This window comes from Monodelphis domestica, chromosome 4 (genome assembly GCF_027887165.1).
Source record: "Monodelphis domestica isolate mMonDom1 chromosome 4, mMonDom1.pri, whole genome shotgun sequence".
Lineage (NCBI taxonomy): Eukaryota > Metazoa > Chordata > Mammalia > Didelphimorphia > Didelphidae > Monodelphis > Monodelphis domestica.
This window is the reverse complement of record NC_077230.1, coordinates 321,025,708-321,044,727: the sequence shown is the minus strand read 5'-3', so window position 1 is coordinate 321,044,727 and position 19,020 is coordinate 321,025,708. Positions and strand designations below refer to the sequence as shown.

The following is a 19,020-nucleotide window of genomic DNA, read 5'->3' as shown; positions in this document are numbered from 1 at the left end:
ACTCAGATTTCTTGACTCCTAAGCCAGTGCTCATCCTAGTATGACATGCTATATGTAGACTGGTTAGCTGAGTTGTGATCTATAAAATATGCAGCCTAGTTTGTGATTTCCTTCCAGTATGGAAACTTATTCCACTAACACCTCTGCAACCTATAGTCTAAGGTTGTCTGGGTACATAGGAAGGTTTCATGATTCACTGAATTATCCAAATAGGACTTGAACCTAGGTCTTTCTGACTAAAAAGAATAGTAAAAAGCTAGACTTTAATATGTATGTCTATAGAAATGGGAGTAATATATAATAAGGCAGGAAAGGCAAGTTGTAGAAGGGTTGTGAATATCTTTAAATATCATTATCCATTATCCTTTATTTACTACTTAGTGCCAGGCCACATCATGATCAAATCCCAGGACTGGGTTTTCTCCTCCACCCTGGCAGCCCAGCAACTTTTATTCTTATGTCTATAGAATGAGTTGCTCAAGGAATTAAAATTCTAAAAAAAGGGCGGGGAAAGAGAAACTAATGAAGCAGTCACCAAGAATAAGCAGAAAAGGACAGGAGATCTTGGCAAAACAGTAGGGAAAAAAAGATATTAACTTCCTTAAAAAAGAAATTTTGCCCTCAAGTAGACTTTCAGAACAAAGATAACATCCTTCATTCTCCAGAAACTACCAGTAAAATGTTCCTTGGATTTAAGGCAATAAATACTTTTGATGAAGTTGGGTGCTCAGAGCATAGCTACTACAGGGGGTTGGAACATTGCTTTCCTAAAAGCTCACAAGCCCCTACTAGTTTATTTCCCTACCATTGTTGTTATTTGATAGAAATATGTTAATAGTCAGAACCCTCAGGGAATTATGGGAAAGTACTCATGGAATATGCTGAGATTCTAATAAAACTTGCTTAGTGTTGGCAATGACAAGTCACAAATATAATGAAAAAACTTACCTTCTGAGTCGTAGGTTAAAGTCTCAGTTCTGTTGCTAGTTCTATGACCATGGGAAAGTCATTTAACCTCTGTTTTAACCTCTGTGGTCTTATTTCCTTATTTGTATAATGAATATAATACTAAGACAATTTACCTTACAGAACAGAAGTGAGACAAGTGCAGAAAGCTATATCTACAGGATTATTTCAATTTATGCCCATAGTATATGTTCTGGAGCTAATATCCCAACTCACATTCACACTGACAAGGTTGGGTGCTCAGCACATGCCTATACATTTAGGATGCTAAGGGTAACCCTGCAGGAACGGGGGGAGAAGGTTTGTTTTCCTAATGCTTTAGTTAACAAGCCCCTACTAGGTGTTTTCCTGTTATTATTATCAGTTAATATGAATTAATCAGCCAGACTTAATTAGGTGTCAGAATGAAGTATTTTACAAAGTGCCCCCCAAGATCTATGATACACTTCTCCACAAGTATAAAGATAGCTTAGTAGAAAGTGGTCTCAAGCTTAGAGCACCTACAATGGAGTCCTCATTGCTCCTGGAAATTCTTCTCTGCATGATAATACTCCAGGTAGCAGATGCCTTTTCTGATGGCCTTTTTAAAGAGCCAGGAAACCACATTCAATCTGTCTTTGGCTCCAGATGCAGAAATTACCATCAGCTGATCCTGGGGTGGTGAAAGGATACCAATGGGAAGTCCTTTGGACTTCTGGAGTTCATGAGATTTTTCCTCCAATCAGTCAAGGGTGGGGAAAGAATAGAAGACCAAGACTAATTAATATCCAGGCCCAGGGTTCTGCTCCTTTCTTTCTCCTCTCCTCTCCTTTCTTTTTTCATCTGATGACTACAAGAGCTATTTGTTGGTGGCAATTCTAATATGATTAACTAGAACTTTTTCCCAGAAGTGAAATATCAAGGGGCCAATGAATAGGGGTAGTAGAAGTGAAAGGTAAGATGAAGCAGGATGAAAAAAGAATGAGTTGATACTATTGGTTGCTGGAGGGTAGAAAGTATAGAGAGGAAGGACAATGACAGGACTGAATTTTCTAGTAGGAAAGGAAATCAAAATTCATCTAGTTCTATCCCATTCAGAAAACTTAGTGGTTAAATGACTTGCCAAAGGTCACACAATTTGGGCTATTTAGTAATTGTCAAGTTTTGAATTTTGGTTTCAGTCTCAATCCAGTGCACTTTTCACTACACTACACTGCCTCTCCAAAACCAGTCAGTGGTTTCTTATGTATTCCAGGAATAAATCCAAAGTCCTCAGGCTGGAGTTTATGGACTATCTATTTCTGCTAGGCCACGCACTGTTCCTATAAAACATTCAGACATTCCCACTATGCTTCCACAAAGTATCTTCTTTCCCCTTCTCCAACTAAATAAGTCCTACCTTTCAGGACCATGTAAAACCCTACTTCCTTCATAAGAAAATCCATGGCAACAGTTCTCTTTGATTTTTTACAACAGTTATTAGTCAGTTCTAACTCATTCTGGTACAGTACAAGGAAGTGAATTATTAATTTGTTTAATATGTCTTAGAATCATAGATTTAGAGCAGTAAGGACCAAGCATAAACCGTGAAAAAAAGGAGGGGGGGAGTTGCTCCAGGTACTGGGGTGGTTAAGTATCAAACTCAGGATTTGTCCAAACTACAAATCCTGAAAGGTTTTTGTATGAAAGTACTACCTCTTAGACCTCTCTCTGCACTCCTTTAAGTATTACTCAATTCAGGTGGAAGAAAGTGAAGGTTGTGTGCTGAGAAAGATTATGGCATCACTGATTCCTGGACCTAAGGCAGAAAGAGACATTAGGTTATCCAACCCCCAACCTCTTGTTTTACAGTTAAGGAAACTGAGGTGAGAAAGATGAATTTATTTCTCTAAGATCCCAGAAGTAGTAAGCATCAGAAGTGGAATTTGAACCTAAGATCTCAGAATCCTGGCATCGCTTTGCTTCCTAATAAAATAAATAGCTAACATTTATATAGCCCATACTGTGCCTGACATTGTGCTTAACGCTTTACAATTAATAATAATAAAAGTTAACATAATATTTACTATATGTCAAGCACTGTGCTAAGTAGTTTACAATTAATGATAAAAGTTAACACATATAGCACTAGCTATGAACTTTACAATTATTGTTTCATTTGAGACAACAGCCTTAAGAGGTAGATCCAAGTATTATCCCCATTTTACAGTTGAGGAAACAATGGTAGAGATGAAGTGACTTGCCCTGAGTCACACAGCCAGGATATGAGGCTGAAAATGGTGGTGAAGGAGAGGGTATCCCTCACAAGTTCATAGTCTCGGGTTCAGGACACGCATCCTGGGAAGGGCACTGGCATTGCAGATAACCAGATCCAAGGACCTCCCCGCCGGGTCAAGTGAAGCTCGGAGCTGGCTACTGGGGCTCAAGGCAGGCTGCCAGATCCATTCTCTCTGTCCCGCCGGGTAACTCAGCAGGGGACAGGACCGAAAGCCCATTAGGCACGGGGAGGGATGCGAGTCCGGCTAGCCGCAGACGGCAGACGTGGCCCCACCCTCCTCTTTCCCGGGCACCTTCTCTTTCGGTCTCCCCGGCTCAGCTAGCGGGCCCGGGAACTTGGCAAGACTTAATGCGCAGGAACGGAAGTGACGTTTTCCCGCGGTTGAGCGGGGAGCTTTTGGTGCCGGGCTAGGGGTAGAGGAGTGGGTGGAGACTTGGTTCTCCGGGTTGTTGGGTTATTTTCGGGGGAACGTTTAAAGTTTTCTAACGGGAGCCGAGAGAGGACTAGAGGAGTGTGGTGCGGCGCGTTCACGAGGAAAGAGCGCGTGTGCGCGTGCTCCCCTTCTCCCCTTGCCTCCCACCCCATCATCGCCCCTGCCCATCAGTCAGTCATGCCGCCCAAAGCCCCTCGGAAACCGGCTGCTTCGACCCCGGAGCCGCCGCCGCCACCGCCTTCCCCTCCCCCTCGCGAGGAGGAACCGGAGCCAGACAGTGGCCCAGGGGAGCTGCAACTTGTCAGGTGAGAGAATTAGGGCCTGAGCGACTCAGGGAAGGGGGGAGCCCATTGGACGCCGCGGCGTACAGGGAGGGGCCGGCTCCTCGGCGGCGCAGCACCCCGGGCCCGATGGGGGGCAGGCACCCAGAGGCGGTGGCCCTCCTCCACCCGCCCCCGGCCCGGCTGACAGCTGCGAACGTGGGTCTTCGGGCCACGGGAACAGGGTTTCTTGGGGGCTGACTTGGCCCCAGGTTGACAGGTGGGTGGGGCGGGCCAGGGTCCTGGGGAGAAGAAGTGACAGGTGGTGGCTTCTCTCCCTTTCCAGTTGTTGAGGAGAGGAAGACTACTAGGGTGGGTGAGGACGGTAACTGTACTTGGAGATCTCCGAGTGAAACTATGCTTAGTCGGGGAAAGAGAGACTTGTTTCCTCGCTAGAGTTGCCCAGGATTCTGTTGTTATTCAGTATGTTGGAGTTCGCTGATTTTGGGGGTCCGAGGCAATGCAACCTGATTTGATACTTCAAAAAACAAAAGAAAACACAACTCACAAACCTACATACAAATCGTGTATTTAACGCCTGGGTGTGTATATCATAACTTGCCACTTCCTGTATAATAAAGCTAATTTTTAAAAAAAGTATTGGTTCCTGTTTTGCAGGAGCTTACAGTGTGTGTGTGTGTGTGTACAGAGGGGGACAATTACTGTTGGAATTGAGGGCACAGTCATTTAATTGACTGCAGAGAATGAAGGTTCACACTTTTATAGTATTACAAAAACTGCGAAGAGACTGTGAGAAATGAACCCTGTCTGGTGTGTATTACAATGCTTTAAGATGTTTAGGAGGGAAATATAAAATTATTTGTGGTGATTTTGTAAGAAAATATCCTATTAACAGAATTTTCTTACTAGGTGCATTTTAAAAACCCTTGTGAAACACTTGCAATAATGTAATTTTCAGGGCAAGCACTTAAAAATAATGCTGGCAAGGATTGCCCTATTGATTTGGTCTTTATTTTTGTTTCCTTCCACAAATTTAGATGCAGCTTGTCCTTGTGTGTAGGTCTGCATCAGCATGTGAAAAATGATTTTGATTTTAAGTTCCTTGTGGGTAGAGACACTAATGTCCCATATCCTTAGTATAGTTTTGTAGAATGTTTAATAATGTCTTACTGATACTCACATGGAGTTGTTTACTTAGTGAAATCTTTATGTGAGCAACCCTAGTGGATACAGTAGAATATAACAGGGTCATATTTAGTATGTTACAACTTCTTAGTTGTTTTTTTCTTTGTATTTTTTCTTTATGATTGAGATTGAAAAGCCTATACTTAGTATTTTTATTCTTCAGTAAATCATCCAATAAACATTAATTCAGCACCAAACACTGTGCTATTATGCACTTGGAATACAAGAAAAGCAAAAGACAACCCCAGACTTCAAGGACCTCACCATCTAATGGGGAGAAAGCATGCAAATAGCTATGTACAAACAAGATCTACTTAGAATGGATTGGTGATAGTCAAGTGAAGTAAAGCACCAGTCTTAAAAGGGAATTGGGAAAAGCTTTTTTACAGAAGGTGGGAGGGATTTTGGCTAGGACTTGAAGGAAGCCAGGATTTGTTTTCATTTGAGGTTACAGCTTTGCTGAAGCACAATGGATGCTAATATATATATATATATATAGTTTTAAAAAACCACAGTATACAGTTATCATTGGGTCCTATGATGGAGTTAATATTTCGTTTATTTTTAATGGACTTAAATGTATGATCTTATACCCCAATTAAAAATATAAGAAGAAAGAATACAAGAAGGCAGATTTCAGGTTGTGATGTAACACAAAATGCCTTTCTTTATTTAGCTAGTCAAGCAGTTCTAGTGCTGTTCCTAACACTAGTAATTCCTATTTGTCATGGGCAGACAGCATACAATACAAAGGCACTACAAAAACTGCTGGGAGAACCAGAAAGCAGTTAGCAAAAAATTGGTTTTTAGACTAACAGCTTGCATCACATGCCACAATAAGATCAAGATGGAAAATGACTAAATATAAAAGTTCAGACAATAATAAAAATGAATAAAAGGAGATTATTTATCTTTCAGGAGAATACTTACCAACAAGTTATAGAAGAGATTACAAAAAATAAATGGAAGACTTCAGTTACATGAAATTAAAAACCTTTTGCACAAACAAAATCAGTGTATTTAGAATAAGATGGGAAATTGTCCTTTGGGGGAAAATCTTTGCATCAAATATTTTCTAAGCTACATAGAGAGTTATTTCGCAGTGTTTAAGTTGTGAAAGGATATGAACTAAAGATTCTCAAAAGAGGTACAAAATATTAATGACTATATTTAAGTTGCTCTGAATTAATAAAAGAGAAATCATTCAGAAAGCATTTTAGTAAGTTTGTTCATTATTATATGTGAGACATTATGCTAAGTACTGAAGAGAGGCAAAAGTGAAACACAAATGTAATTCAAAATAACTCTTGACATTTTACTTTCTGCCCAGTAAATTGTAAAAGATGAGAATGTATTGAAAGAAATTTGAGAAGAAGGTACTACACTATTGCTGGATCTGGGAATTGATCTGTTTATCACAGAAAACAATTTGTAATTATGCTAAGAAAGTGACTAAAAAGAAAGTGACTAAAAAAAGGAAAGTGACATAACCTTTGACCTAGAGATCCTGATGAAAGCATGTATCCTAAGGAGTAAAAGATAGATTGGATTACATATACCAGAATACTCATAGACGTACTTTTTTTGGTAGCAGAGAACTGAAAACCAAAGTCGATTCTCATCATAGCAAAACAAAGTATGAAAGTGATGGGATAGTAATACTTTATAAAAAGAGGCCAATATGAATCATTCAGAAGTAAACAGAACTGGAAGAAAACATGTGCAATAATTACAATAAAATGAAACAACTCTATGTAATTATATTCACTAAGCCTACCTACTGAGAATTCTACCCCTTCTTTGAAAAGGGGGGTAGAATGTTGCATAAACTGTTAGACACAATTAATGTGCTGGTTGATTTTGTTTAATTCCTTTTTTCCTTTTTAAAATTAATTACTAAATATCTGAAAAATTTTTATTATGTGCCAAGCATGTGAGAAAGGAATGCCTTTCAGGGTAGTGGGGAAGGGAGGAATATTTTGGAAATAATATATGCATCAAAAAAAATTTCTGTAATAATAAAAAGCTATCTTAAAAGCAATGCTTTTTGAGTGCCTTAAGAATTGATTGAGAATAAACAAGGTAATCACAAGCATCCAAGATGTAATTGTGAAATGGCTAAAAAGAATAGAACCTTTTTTCTCCCTATAAACTTATATTCTTTGAAAAGAATGAGAATGACAATAATAGTCTTGCTTTAAAGGATTCCTTCATATTTCAAGCCATTCAAAATTCAGTTTACCTTTATTCCTACTAATGTCATTATAATGGATAATTAAACTCTAAAATAGTTCTTTTTTTAACTTTAAAATTTCTTTTCAATTAAATGTAGAAACAGTTTTTGACAATTGTTACTTGACATTTTGTGATTCAGATTTTCTTCCTCCTTCCCCCACAAGGCATATAGTTTGATATAGATTTTAAGTGTTATCATATAATTATATTTCCATATTCCACATGCTGTGAAAGAAGCTACATATAAAATTTTTTAAAACTCGCGAAGGAAATAAAGTAAAAAATTACATGCTTTGATTTGCAGTCAGATCCTTAACAGTTCCTTCTTTGGCATTTTTCATCAGGAGTACCTTGAGGTTATTATCTTGGAACCTTGCTTTAAAGATAATAGTTTAATCCTTCATATTCAATTATCATACAGTATTTCTGTTTCTATATAAATTGTTCTTCTGGTTCTGCTCACTTAACTTTGCCTTAGTTCATATAAGTCTTTCCAGGTTTTTCTGAATTCATCTTGTTCATACGTTCCTTATGGAGCAATAGTATTCCATTACAACCATATATCACAACTTGTTCAACCATTCTCCATTTGATGGGCATCTCCTCAGTGTCCAGTTCATTGCCCCTACAAAAAGAGCTGCTAAGAATATTTTCGTACAAGTAGGTTCTTTATCCTTTCTCAGAACTCTTTGGGATACAGACCTCTTAGTGGTATTCTTGGATCAAAGGGTATGCATAGTTTTATGGCCCTTTAGTCATGGTTCATATTATAATTCAGGAGTTCTTAAACTGAGTTCTGCAAACTTGTTTTTTAAAAAATATATATTTTGATAGAAGTATTTAAACATAATTGGTTTCCCATATATAATTCTATATATTTTGTGAATTTAAATAAAAACATTCTTCTGAGATGGGATCCCTGGATTTTACCAGACTGTCAAGGAAGATTCTATGACACAAAAAAGTTAAGAACCCTAAAGTTAAAAACCCTAACTCTAAAGTTATCCACCCAAATGAAGCAGGTCTATTCTAACCATAGAGGGAAAATTTACTTTGAGACATAGTTCTGTGCCTTGACTCAGCTACATGAGCTGGCAGGGTCTCATTCTACTCCAGCAGCTTTGGTTTTGTCCTTGATACTAGAATACTGACTCAGATGAGTTAATTGGAGAAAAACTACCCTTCATTGTTAAGTAATCAAGTATTTTGACATGGATTTGAATCAGTCAGCAACAATATTTTAGCCATAGCTAGATTTGTACAAACACTTTAAAGGTTCCAGAGTATATTATTTATATATATATATATATATATGTATATATATATATATATATATCACACACACATACACATACATATACATATGTGTGTATGTATATATAAGTACAAGTAAATAAATGAAATAGAACAAATTGAGGGGAAAATAGAGTGATGAATGTAGCTTTGCAATACATATTAATTGGTCAAGTAAAAGCCCAAAAGTAGATTAATAGTATATTGCTCATTGAAGCATATGTACTTTTAAGTGAAAATTTTAAAATGAAATGGATTCTGTGTTGACAAATCACTCAAAGCTTGATTATAGTAATATTACTTGTAGTCTTTTTTCTTATTTCATCTTTGCTTCCCAAAATACTTCTTTTCTCAATGATGCTATTTGGTTATCTTAATACCTATATTGATGAACCATGCCAACAACTTTGCAGCATTGTAATATGTGATAAAGGAAAGATCAAAGAAAAAGAATGAAAATAAATGATATAACATTAAAATGCTTTTGTAAACCTTAAAGCATCATATAAATGCTATTATAGTATTATACAAAGCACAATTTTTTAGATAGTAGGAATGAAATTAATAATACTTATTTTATTTTTCAGTTTGTCAGTAGTTGTCTGAAAGAAATGCTTTATTTTATCATTAGTTTATTTCTCTGTGCCTTTTATATACTTATTTCTTTCAGGCTTGAATTTGAAGAAACAGAAGACCCTGATTTTACTACATTATGTCAGAAACTGAAGTTACCAAATCGGGTCAGGAAAGAGGCATGGGAGAATTGGGAAAAAGTTTCTTCTATGGATGGAGTTTTGGTGAGCATATTTCTCTTAATTTTAAGATTTTTTAAAAATCTGGTCACATATGTTGAATATAATGTTTTCTTTAGTGAGATGATAGGTGTTTCTAGCCTGTAGTGGAGAAAGTCCATAAAATAAGTCCTAAAAATTGGTACTTTTTTCTTTTCTTTTGACTATAATACCATAAAGAAGTGTTATTTTGTGTTCTGGGTTCTTTTGAAGGTACTGTTTTTAGGGTAATTAAAAATAATTTGTTGCTTTTTTTACATGTCACCAATTCCTATATAAAAACAAATTAATCTATAGCATTCTAAAGAATGGACCATATATGAAAATTAATTGCTAAAAGAAAAGTAATAGAATATGGGATGTTCCAAAATTCCATGTTAGACTTTTGGGAATGTGATCTTAGTATTATCAATAATAATTTCCAGTAAATGACTACATATTGCCACCTTTTGAACACTTTGTTTTAAAATTAGGTGTTCTCTGCAATTTTTATCAAGGAATTTTATCTCTTCTGCTCTAAAAGTTATAAATATCTAATGTTGGGGAACTGAGGAAAGGCTCTTGTGGTTCAGAAGTTATAGATGATCCCAGATCAAAAATACTTATTTGTACATTAGTCATTTGGAAGTAGTAAATAGTGTTTTTTATTCCCAGGATAACTTTCAAAAATCTGTTTAAAACGGTATGGATGAACCTTTTCTTTTTTTAAGTAGTCAACAAAAAATAAACACAGTGAAATCTTGTGTTCTTTTTAATTGTTAGTTGTATGATTGCTCTGTTATGGATTTCTTCTTACCTATCTGACCATCCTTTCTCAGTCTTCCTTATAGGGTCATTATCTATCTCCTTTCTATAGACATATGTGACTCTATCCCTTTGGTTCTGTCCTAAAATTCTCTTAGACTAGCCATGTTGTTAGAATGCTAAATGTATATTTGCCTAAAAGACTAGTTTATGGAGAACTCGTACAAGGGAAGTGTTTGAAGGTAGTCAGAAGAAGTGATACTCTCAAGGTCTCCCTGAAAACCTTTAGTATTGATTGTGACACATGGGAGACACTGGCAAAGGACTGTCCAGCATGTATGCCTATATCAAAGAAGGTGTTATGTTCTTTGAGCAATACAGATTTGCAATAACTCAAAAGAAATGTGAAATGCACAAATTTAGAGACATCTCCATCCTAAATCTTCTTATGGGCTATTTGTGCCTAACCTGTGGTAGTCTTCTAAGCTCATATTGGTCTGATCAGCCACAGTAGAGCATACTGTACACTGACCCTGATATAATGATGTCATTTTGGTCCTCTTCAAGTATGAAAGACAACAACCAACTAATCAATCCCCTGTAGATATGTGGCTCTATCTCTAGGGCCCTATTTTGGGACCTCTTGCCTCTCTCTTAACACTCTATGAAAAACCAAAACCAAAAAACAACAACAAACAAACAAACAGAAAAAACACTTTCCATGACCTCATCCATGCCCTAGGGTTCAACTATCTGCTTATGCAAATAGACTCCCAAATCCACATTTCCAGCTCTCCTCACTCTCCCAGTTCCAGTTTCATATCTCCATCTATCTTTTGAACATTTCAAATTCAGCATGTCCAAAACCAAACCCCCAAACCCATTTCTATTTCTGCCAGGCAGTAAATAAACATTTATTAATTAAGTTCTTATGTGCCAGGTATTATTGTGAAGATGCAAAGAAAGGTAAGAGACAGTCCCTTCTCATGAGCTCACAACCTAATGGAAGAGACAATAATAACTTATGTACAAACAAGTTACATACAGAATAAATTGGAAATAATTCACAGAGAGAAGGCACTAGAATTAAGACAGATCATGAATGGCTTCCTGTAAAAGATGGGATTTTAGTTGGAACCTAAGGAAACCCAGAGTATTCAAGGATAGGGGAATAACTAAGTGCCTAGAGTCTTTAGATGGAGTGTCTAGTTTGAGAAATAGCTTCCCCCCAAAAAGTGAAGGAAGGTGGCCTAGCAGTACCGGGTCTTAAAATGTACTGTAAAGCAATAATCATCAAAACAGCTCAGAACCACTTAAGAAATAGAATGATAGATCAGTGGAATCATTTAGAAACACAATATAGAGGGGTAAATGACCTTAGCAGCCTAGTGTTTGAAAAAACAGCTTTTGGGATAAGAACTCACTGTTTAAGAAAAAACTGGCAAAACTGGAAAACAGTATGATAGAAGCTAGGTGTAGACCAATATCTCATACCCTATATTAAGATAAAGTCAAAATGAGTATATAATTTAGATATAAAGAGTGATACCACAAACAAATTAGGGGGGAAATGGAATAAATCTGTCATATCTTTGAAGAAGGGAAGAATTTATGACCAAATAAGAGATAGAGAATATATTATAAGATGTAAATTAACAATTTTGATTTTATTAAATTAAAAAGCTTTTGTACAAACAAAATTAATATAAATGAGAATAGACAGGAAATAAATTAGAAAAAAATTTATAACAAATTTCTCTGATAAAGGTCTCATTTCTCAAATTTATAGAGAACTAAGTCAAATTTATAAGAATACAAGCCATTTCCCAATTGACAAATGGTCAAAGGGTATGAACAAGCAATTTTCAGGTGAAGAAATCAAAGCCATCAATAATCATATGAAAAAAAATGTTCTAAATCACTCTTGATAAGAGAAATGCAAATTAAAACAACACTGAGGTACCACCTCACACCTATCAGATTGGTCAATATGACAGTAAAGGAAAGTGATAAATGTTGGAGAATGTGTGGCAAAATTGGGGCACTAATGCATTGTTGGTGGAGTTGTGAACTGATCCAACCACTCTGGAGGGCAATTTGGAATGATGCCCAAAGAGCTATAAATTTGTGCATATCCTTTGATTCTGTAATTCCACTACTCAGTCTGTATCCCAAAAAGCTAATTTAAAAAGGGGGGGGGGAACCCACTTGTACAAAAAATATCTATAGTAACTCTTTTTGTGGGTAGTAAAGCATTAGAAACTAAGGGGATGTCCATTGATTGGGGCATGGCTGAACAAATTGTGGTACATGTTGGTGATGGAATACTAGTGTGCTATAAGAAATGATAAGCAAGATGATTTCAGAAAAGTCTGGAAAGATCTGCAGAATTGGGAGAACATTGTATACAGTAGCAATAATATTGTATGATGATCAACTGTGAAAACTTTGCTATTCTCAGCAAATGGTTAATCCTGAAAGATATGATAGGGAATGCTATCCACCTCCAGAGAAAGAACTTTTGGAGTCAGATTTGGGGATTTTGATTTTGTATAATTAATTGTGTGCTTATAATAATGACCAATATGGAAGTGTGTTTTGTATGATGATAAAAATGAAATTTTAAAAATAGTCAAAGAGCCTGAGCAAACAGATATGTAGGAGAACTGAAAGAAAGTAGTGTCTTAAAAACCTACAGAGAAGAGAGTCTTGGAAAGAAGGTGACTGATAGTGATTTTCTTAATCATCTTTTTCTACCCTGGTTCAAAAACATTTTAAATTTTGTCTAGGAGTTTGGCATGCTGTATTTCATATATCAAAATTGTGTTGCCTTCGGCATGAATTTCTTCTGATTTTTGCTTGGTTTAGTCAAGCTGCTCTTTCTGTTTCTTCTTTGTTGTCATTAAATCATGTCCAAATGTTGCCATTTCACCATTAGATATAGAGATATCTAATAGATAGAGATAGATAGGGAAGATAGACGGATAGAGAAAATAGGGAAGTTTTGACACATTTTTCATTTTTTATCTGTTGACTTTTTCAGGTTTCATTCTTAAATACTCTTGAGGTGACTTAGCTTAATGGGGGTCTTGCCAGCCTATAAATTTATTTCCCTTTTGCAATTTCTCACCATTTAACTAATTCATAATCTTTCACCATCCTTGGGCAAATCTCTATTTCTCTGGAGTCTCAGTTTTCTCTCATCTGTCAAATGAAGAGATTTGATTATATAACCTATAAAATCTTTTCCAATTCAAAATCTATGATCTGATGGAACTTGACATTTCTTAGGCAGGTTTATATCATAAGCTGATGTTTCCTTTGTATGCTATATCTTACTACTTAGCAAGAAAAAATATTTGCTTGGCCGATGCAGTTTTTATTTTCATTTGACTTCCTTGAAGTGATTTGATTTATGTAAGTTAAACTTCAGTTGAGGTTTAAATTGGTTTAAACGTAACTCATAGATTTTTATTTTTTATTTTAATAATAAATTTCCATCTAGGTTTTCCCAAGTTATATGATCCAAACCATCTCCCTCTCTTTCTCCCCCTTCCCCAAACCAGCAAGCAGTTTAATCTGGGTTATAAATGTATTATCACATAAAACACTTCCATATTATTCATTTTTGTAAGTGAATAATCTTATAAAACCAAAATCCTAAACACATGCCCAAATAAACAAGTGATAAGTCATATCTTTTCATTTGCATTCCTACTCCAACAGTTCTTTCTCTGGAGAAGGATAGCATTCTTTTTAATAAATCCCTCAGAATTGTCCAGGATCATTGTATTGCTGTTAGTAGCAAAGGCTTTCACATTTGATCATTCCACAATATTGCTGTTACTATGTACAATTTTTTTCTGTTTCTGCTTATTTCACTCTGTATCAGTTCATGTTGATCTTTCCAGTTCCTTTTGAAATCATCCTTTTCATCATTCCTTATAGCACAGTAGTATCCCATCACCACCATATACCATAATTTGGTCAGACATTCCCCAATTGAGGGACATCCCTTTAGTTTCCAATTCTTTGCCACTACAAAAAGCACAGCAATAAATATTTTTGTATAAATAGGCCCTTTCCCTTAACTCATAGTTTTTATATTAATGGTAATTTCTTATGAACATTTTATTTTTGAGGAACTCTTCCTTACAAATGGCTGCTGTTCTACCCTTACCACAAATCTTGCCATCTGGTGGCTTTAGATGGGAATTGTATGCTGGTTTACCAGAGGAGCTATTGCTTGGGGCGACTCTGCTTCCTTTAAAGCCATGGTCACTGCTTGTAGACCCTTCATCCCTTTATCTTCTTAGAGTCCGATCCAGAGACTCTTATCATTCTGGAAACTGGGAGGAAGGAAAACTTTTGTTCTTTTATAGGGTGTGCATAATTTTGTGGAATGTAGAAGTATTCTTTGACTAGAAGTGTGACCGTGCGCAGTCATGTAAAATATATTCCCATTAGTAAAAAACATGAAAAAAATATGCTTCAAGCTGCATCCACATCTTCATTAGTTCTTTCTTTGGAGGTAGATAGCATTTTTCAAAGTTGTCTAGGATTTTTGTATTGTTGAAAATAGCTAAGTTGTTCATAGTTAGTCATCATACAATACAGCTGCTGCTGTCTACCCTGTTCTCCTGGTTCTGCCCACTTCACTTCACCTTAGTTCATGTAAGTCTTTCTAAGTTTTTCTGAAACCATTCTGCTCATTGTTTTTAGTAGCACAATAATATTCCATCACAATCATACTCCTCAACTTGTTTATCCATTCCCCAATTGATGGGTAACCCCTAATTTTCCAATATTTATATTTTATGATAAAGCATATTCCTTTATGAGATCAGAATGTAGTGATATATTAAATAACACCATTTAGCTTGTGTTCCCTTTTTGCCTTATCTAAATATGTACATTTTAGAATCACATAGGAGATTGGAAAATATGTACATTTTAGAATCACATAGGAGATTGGAAGGGTTTTTTAAATAAGCCCTTACCTTCTGTATTAGAATCAATATGGTGTATTGGTTCTAAGGTAGAAGAGTGTTATGGGCTAGGCAATGGGGGTTAAGTGATTTGCCCAGGGTCACACAGCTATGATGTGTCTGAGGTCATATTTGAACCCAGGACCTCTTGTTTCTAGGCCTGGCTCTCCCCCAGAATAGAAACTAACTCTCTCTCCTTCTCTCTCTCTCTCCTTCTCTCTCTCTCTCTCTCTCTCTCTCTCTCTCTCTCTCTCTCTCTCTCTCTCTCTCTCTCTCTCTCTCTCTCCCCTCTCTTCCTCTTGCTCCCTCTCTCTCCCTCTTGCTCCCTCTCTCTCTCCCTTCCTCTTCCCCCTCTCCCCCTCCCCCCTCTCTCTCCCTCTCTCCCTCCCCCCCTCTATCTCCCTCTCTCTCCCTCTCTCCCCCTCTTCCTCTCCCTCTCCCCTAGCAAAGGTCCTAAACAAAGCTCATTGGATTGAACTGAAATGTCTGGAAAGGTACATTCAAGTTAAGCCTGACTATGAAGAACTTTAAATGCTAAGCCCAATATTTTGTGTATTTTATCCTAGAGGCAATAAGAGAACCACTGGAGCTTCTTGAGCAAGGAAGTAACATGTTTAGACTTTTGCTTAAGGAATATCTGTTGTCCATGGCACTTTTTCCCTCTAGCCTGTCATAACCTCCACAAATAATAATAGCTAACATTTATGTAATGCTTACTGTGTGCCAGGCACTATTCTAAGTGTTTTACAAATACTTTTTCATTTGATTCTTACAACAGCCCTGGAAGGTTGGTACTATTTTCATCCCCATTTTATAGATGAGGAAATGGAAACAGACAGAGAGAGATTAAGTAACTTGTCAAAACACCAGATTATAAACAGCTAGTAGTGTCAGATCATATTTGAACTCAGGTCTTCCTAACTCCATGCCCAACATTTCTATCCATTACCCCACCTAACTGTCTCTTAGGAAATATTTTGACCCTGTGGGAAAGTAACTCTATTAAAACAAATAGCTTCATAGCTCTTGCATTTACTTTTGGCTTGAGAATTGCCAGGCAGATAAACAATAAGAGCAAAGCTGAGTAGGATTTATTTTGAAATGAGAAAATATTATATATTGATAATCAAGAGCATTTTATACACCAGGTTTGTTGCATTTTGTAGATTAGATATCTAAAATACATTATTGTGATATAATTAGAAAAAACACTATCATTAGACATTATCTAGAAAACACTTAATATAGGAAAAAAATGTCCAAGAATCACAGATTTAGAGCTGGGACCTTAGAGAACATTTAATCCAACTCTTATTTTACAAATAACAAATAGACCCAGAGAGATCAAGTGACTTCCCCAGTGTCATACAAGTTAATAAATGATAAAAATAGTATTTGAATAAAAGTGCCTTTTCCACTGAACTATACTCTCCATTCAAGAAAAGTATCAGTTTTATTTTTTAGTAACCTGCTGCAAGGATAAATGACCCTATTCTCCAACAGGGCTTGATGCAGTTATTTAAAATGAGAAATTTTTAAAAGGGTGGTTCAGAGAAGATTGTCTGTCACTGGCCTAAAATCAACATGATTTTTATTTCAAGAATAATTAACTTCTAACCAAGAACAGAATTCAACCATTCTTGCTGATTCACTTATTGTACCAGAGATCCAATGCTTTGCACACGTTCTGATACGACAGTATTCCCAGTTAGTTGCCACAAAATGACTGAAGTACATTATAACTCCATGATGCAGAAGACATGCTTTAGGGTTCCACTGAAATCCAAGTTTGAATGATATATCATAGCTGAAAACAGCAAATCAAACAAAAAAACCCCCATTAATTGAATATGTAATTTGTGTTCCTTTTTTACTAGATGCTGTCAGGAGTTTAAATAAGTATAAGTTGCAACAATCTCCTAGGGCAGGCAAAAGATAAATAGACAAACTGCTAAATAACAATATCAGATCTATCATAATGCTGTGTTTATTAACTGCCAAATGAGTGGAACAGACAATAAACTCTATCTGATGAGGGTGAAATCAGTTTATGTAGGAGAGGTCAGGGTAGGCTTATAGAGGAAAAGATACAAGATGGACCTTAATTGAGAAATGAGGAGAGTGGTATTCTAGGTAGGGAAAACTGCATGATAAATGTAGAGAGAATGAAACAGTTCTAGGAAATTAATGGGAAACAAGGCAAATTGGTAAGCAGATAGTAGTAAGAGCCTCAGCTAGGATAGTCATAGTAAGAATTGGGGCAGGGAGTGCATAGCAAATTTTTCAAAGGAACCATCAGTAGGAAATTGTAAATCTTGAAATCTCTCAGACTGGTGAAAGTTAAAAATTTCCCCATCAGGGAATTCTTAATTGGAACAAATTCCCTACTGGAAACATTTCCCATTTTGATGTGAGAATTCGCCAGGATCAGAAATGGGAGGACCTCTACTCCACCCGTTAAGACTGCTTTAGGGGAGAAAACTCCTTGCTAAACAATGAAAGTACTTGGATCCATGCTTATGGTGGGGCAAGGAGTTCTTTGAGCCAGGCCTGTTTTTAGAATTGATACAATGAGATGCTAGGTACCTAAAAGGGTAGGGCAAGTTTTCTCTTGATGAGACTAGTTGACTCAGCTGTGTTTTCTCTCTTCAGACTTACTGAGGATCTTGGTCGACTTAGCAGGAATTTAGATGGGCAGTCCTTTGGAAAGCGTCTACAGTGATTGGTAGATGTAGGGACTTAGGGGAGGTGACATGGGAGAAAAACCCCTATATAAGAAAAAGCAGAATCTCTTGAGAGATAGATAGATCCTTTAGGAGGAATTCCTTTTGGAGGATCTCTGATGAGGACCGCTTGGGAAGAATCTCTTGAGAGAGGCTCTAGAGAAGGGAAGCTCTTGGAGGACAATCTCTAAGGAGGTCTCTCTGGAGCTCCTCTGAGGGGACTCTGTCCCTCTGGAGGCTTTGGAGAGAGGCCTTTTGGAACAGTCTCTGGCTGGAAGGCTCTCTGGTGAAGTCAGCTGAGATGGAGCTGGCCTGGTGTTACTAGAATCCTTGTTTAGTCAGACCTTGTGGTGAGTGTTAAAAAACTGATTTCTCTCTTAAGACTCAGGTCTAGGCCATATTGGCTTGAGGCCCTTCATTCTTATTCCTTTCTTACTCTCTCTCTCTTTCTTTGATTACTCATTGTATTGTTAATTAAAATCTCTATAAAACCCAATTGACTTGGGTATTTGAATAATTGGGAATATTTCCCTGGCGACCACCTTATATTTGATTTAAAAACCAAGACACTGTAGTGAAACATATTTTTTGCAGTCAAATTTACTCACCCTCCCTTATATCTATCACAATTTATATCTTCCACTATTTTAATCACTACAGTTTAAGACCTCAACCATTTTAAATCTCACAAAATTAGCCAGGCAGCTAGGTATCACAGTGGATAGAGCAACAGGTCTGAAGTTGGGAGTTCAGATTTGTTCCCAGACACTTCCAAACTATTCCCTAGACAAGTCACTTAACCCCAATTACCTAGCCCTTACTACTCTTCTGCTTTGGAATTGATACTAGGACAGAAGGGAAGGATTTTAGACAATAAAATAAAATAGGACTTTAGCCTGATTGGATATGAGGGCTCTGTGAGCAATTAAAAGATGAAAATTCCTCATCTGTAAAAAACAAAGGCATGAATCTCTTTAAGTTCCCTTCCAGCTCTGACATTCTAAGCAAAGATTCAGTATAGTTTCAACTTGTCCTTTAGGTATTTTCTGAATCTGAACTAGCCTCAAAGTCAAAACACCAGACTATAAACACTTAACCTAAATTTTTTAGACATTGTACATTAA

The 19,020-nt window shown here is 36.7% G+C and overlaps 1 protein-coding gene across 4 annotated transcripts in view; it reads left to right on the top strand.

Moving 5' to 3' along the window:
* Positions 1 to 2,469: 2,469 nt before the first annotated feature.
* The window catches only part of RB1 (RB transcriptional corepressor 1), a 158,731-nt gene continuing 142,180 nt past the window's right edge, over positions 2,470 to 19,020 (top strand). For 3 of the 4 annotated variants that reach the window (XM_056794860.1, XM_056794858.1, XM_016421935.2), the window contains exons 1-2: positions 3,595 to 3,961; positions 9,321 to 9,447. In XM_056794860.1, coding sequence (XP_056650838.1) covers positions 3,834 to 3,961; positions 9,321 to 9,447 — 255 coding nt within the window. In that variant the 5' untranslated portion in view covers positions 3,595 to 3,833. Of the gene's footprint in view, positions 3,962 to 9,320; positions 9,448 to 19,020 lie in introns of all 4 variants that reach the window. The other variant, XM_001368762.4, reaches the window with a different exon arrangement.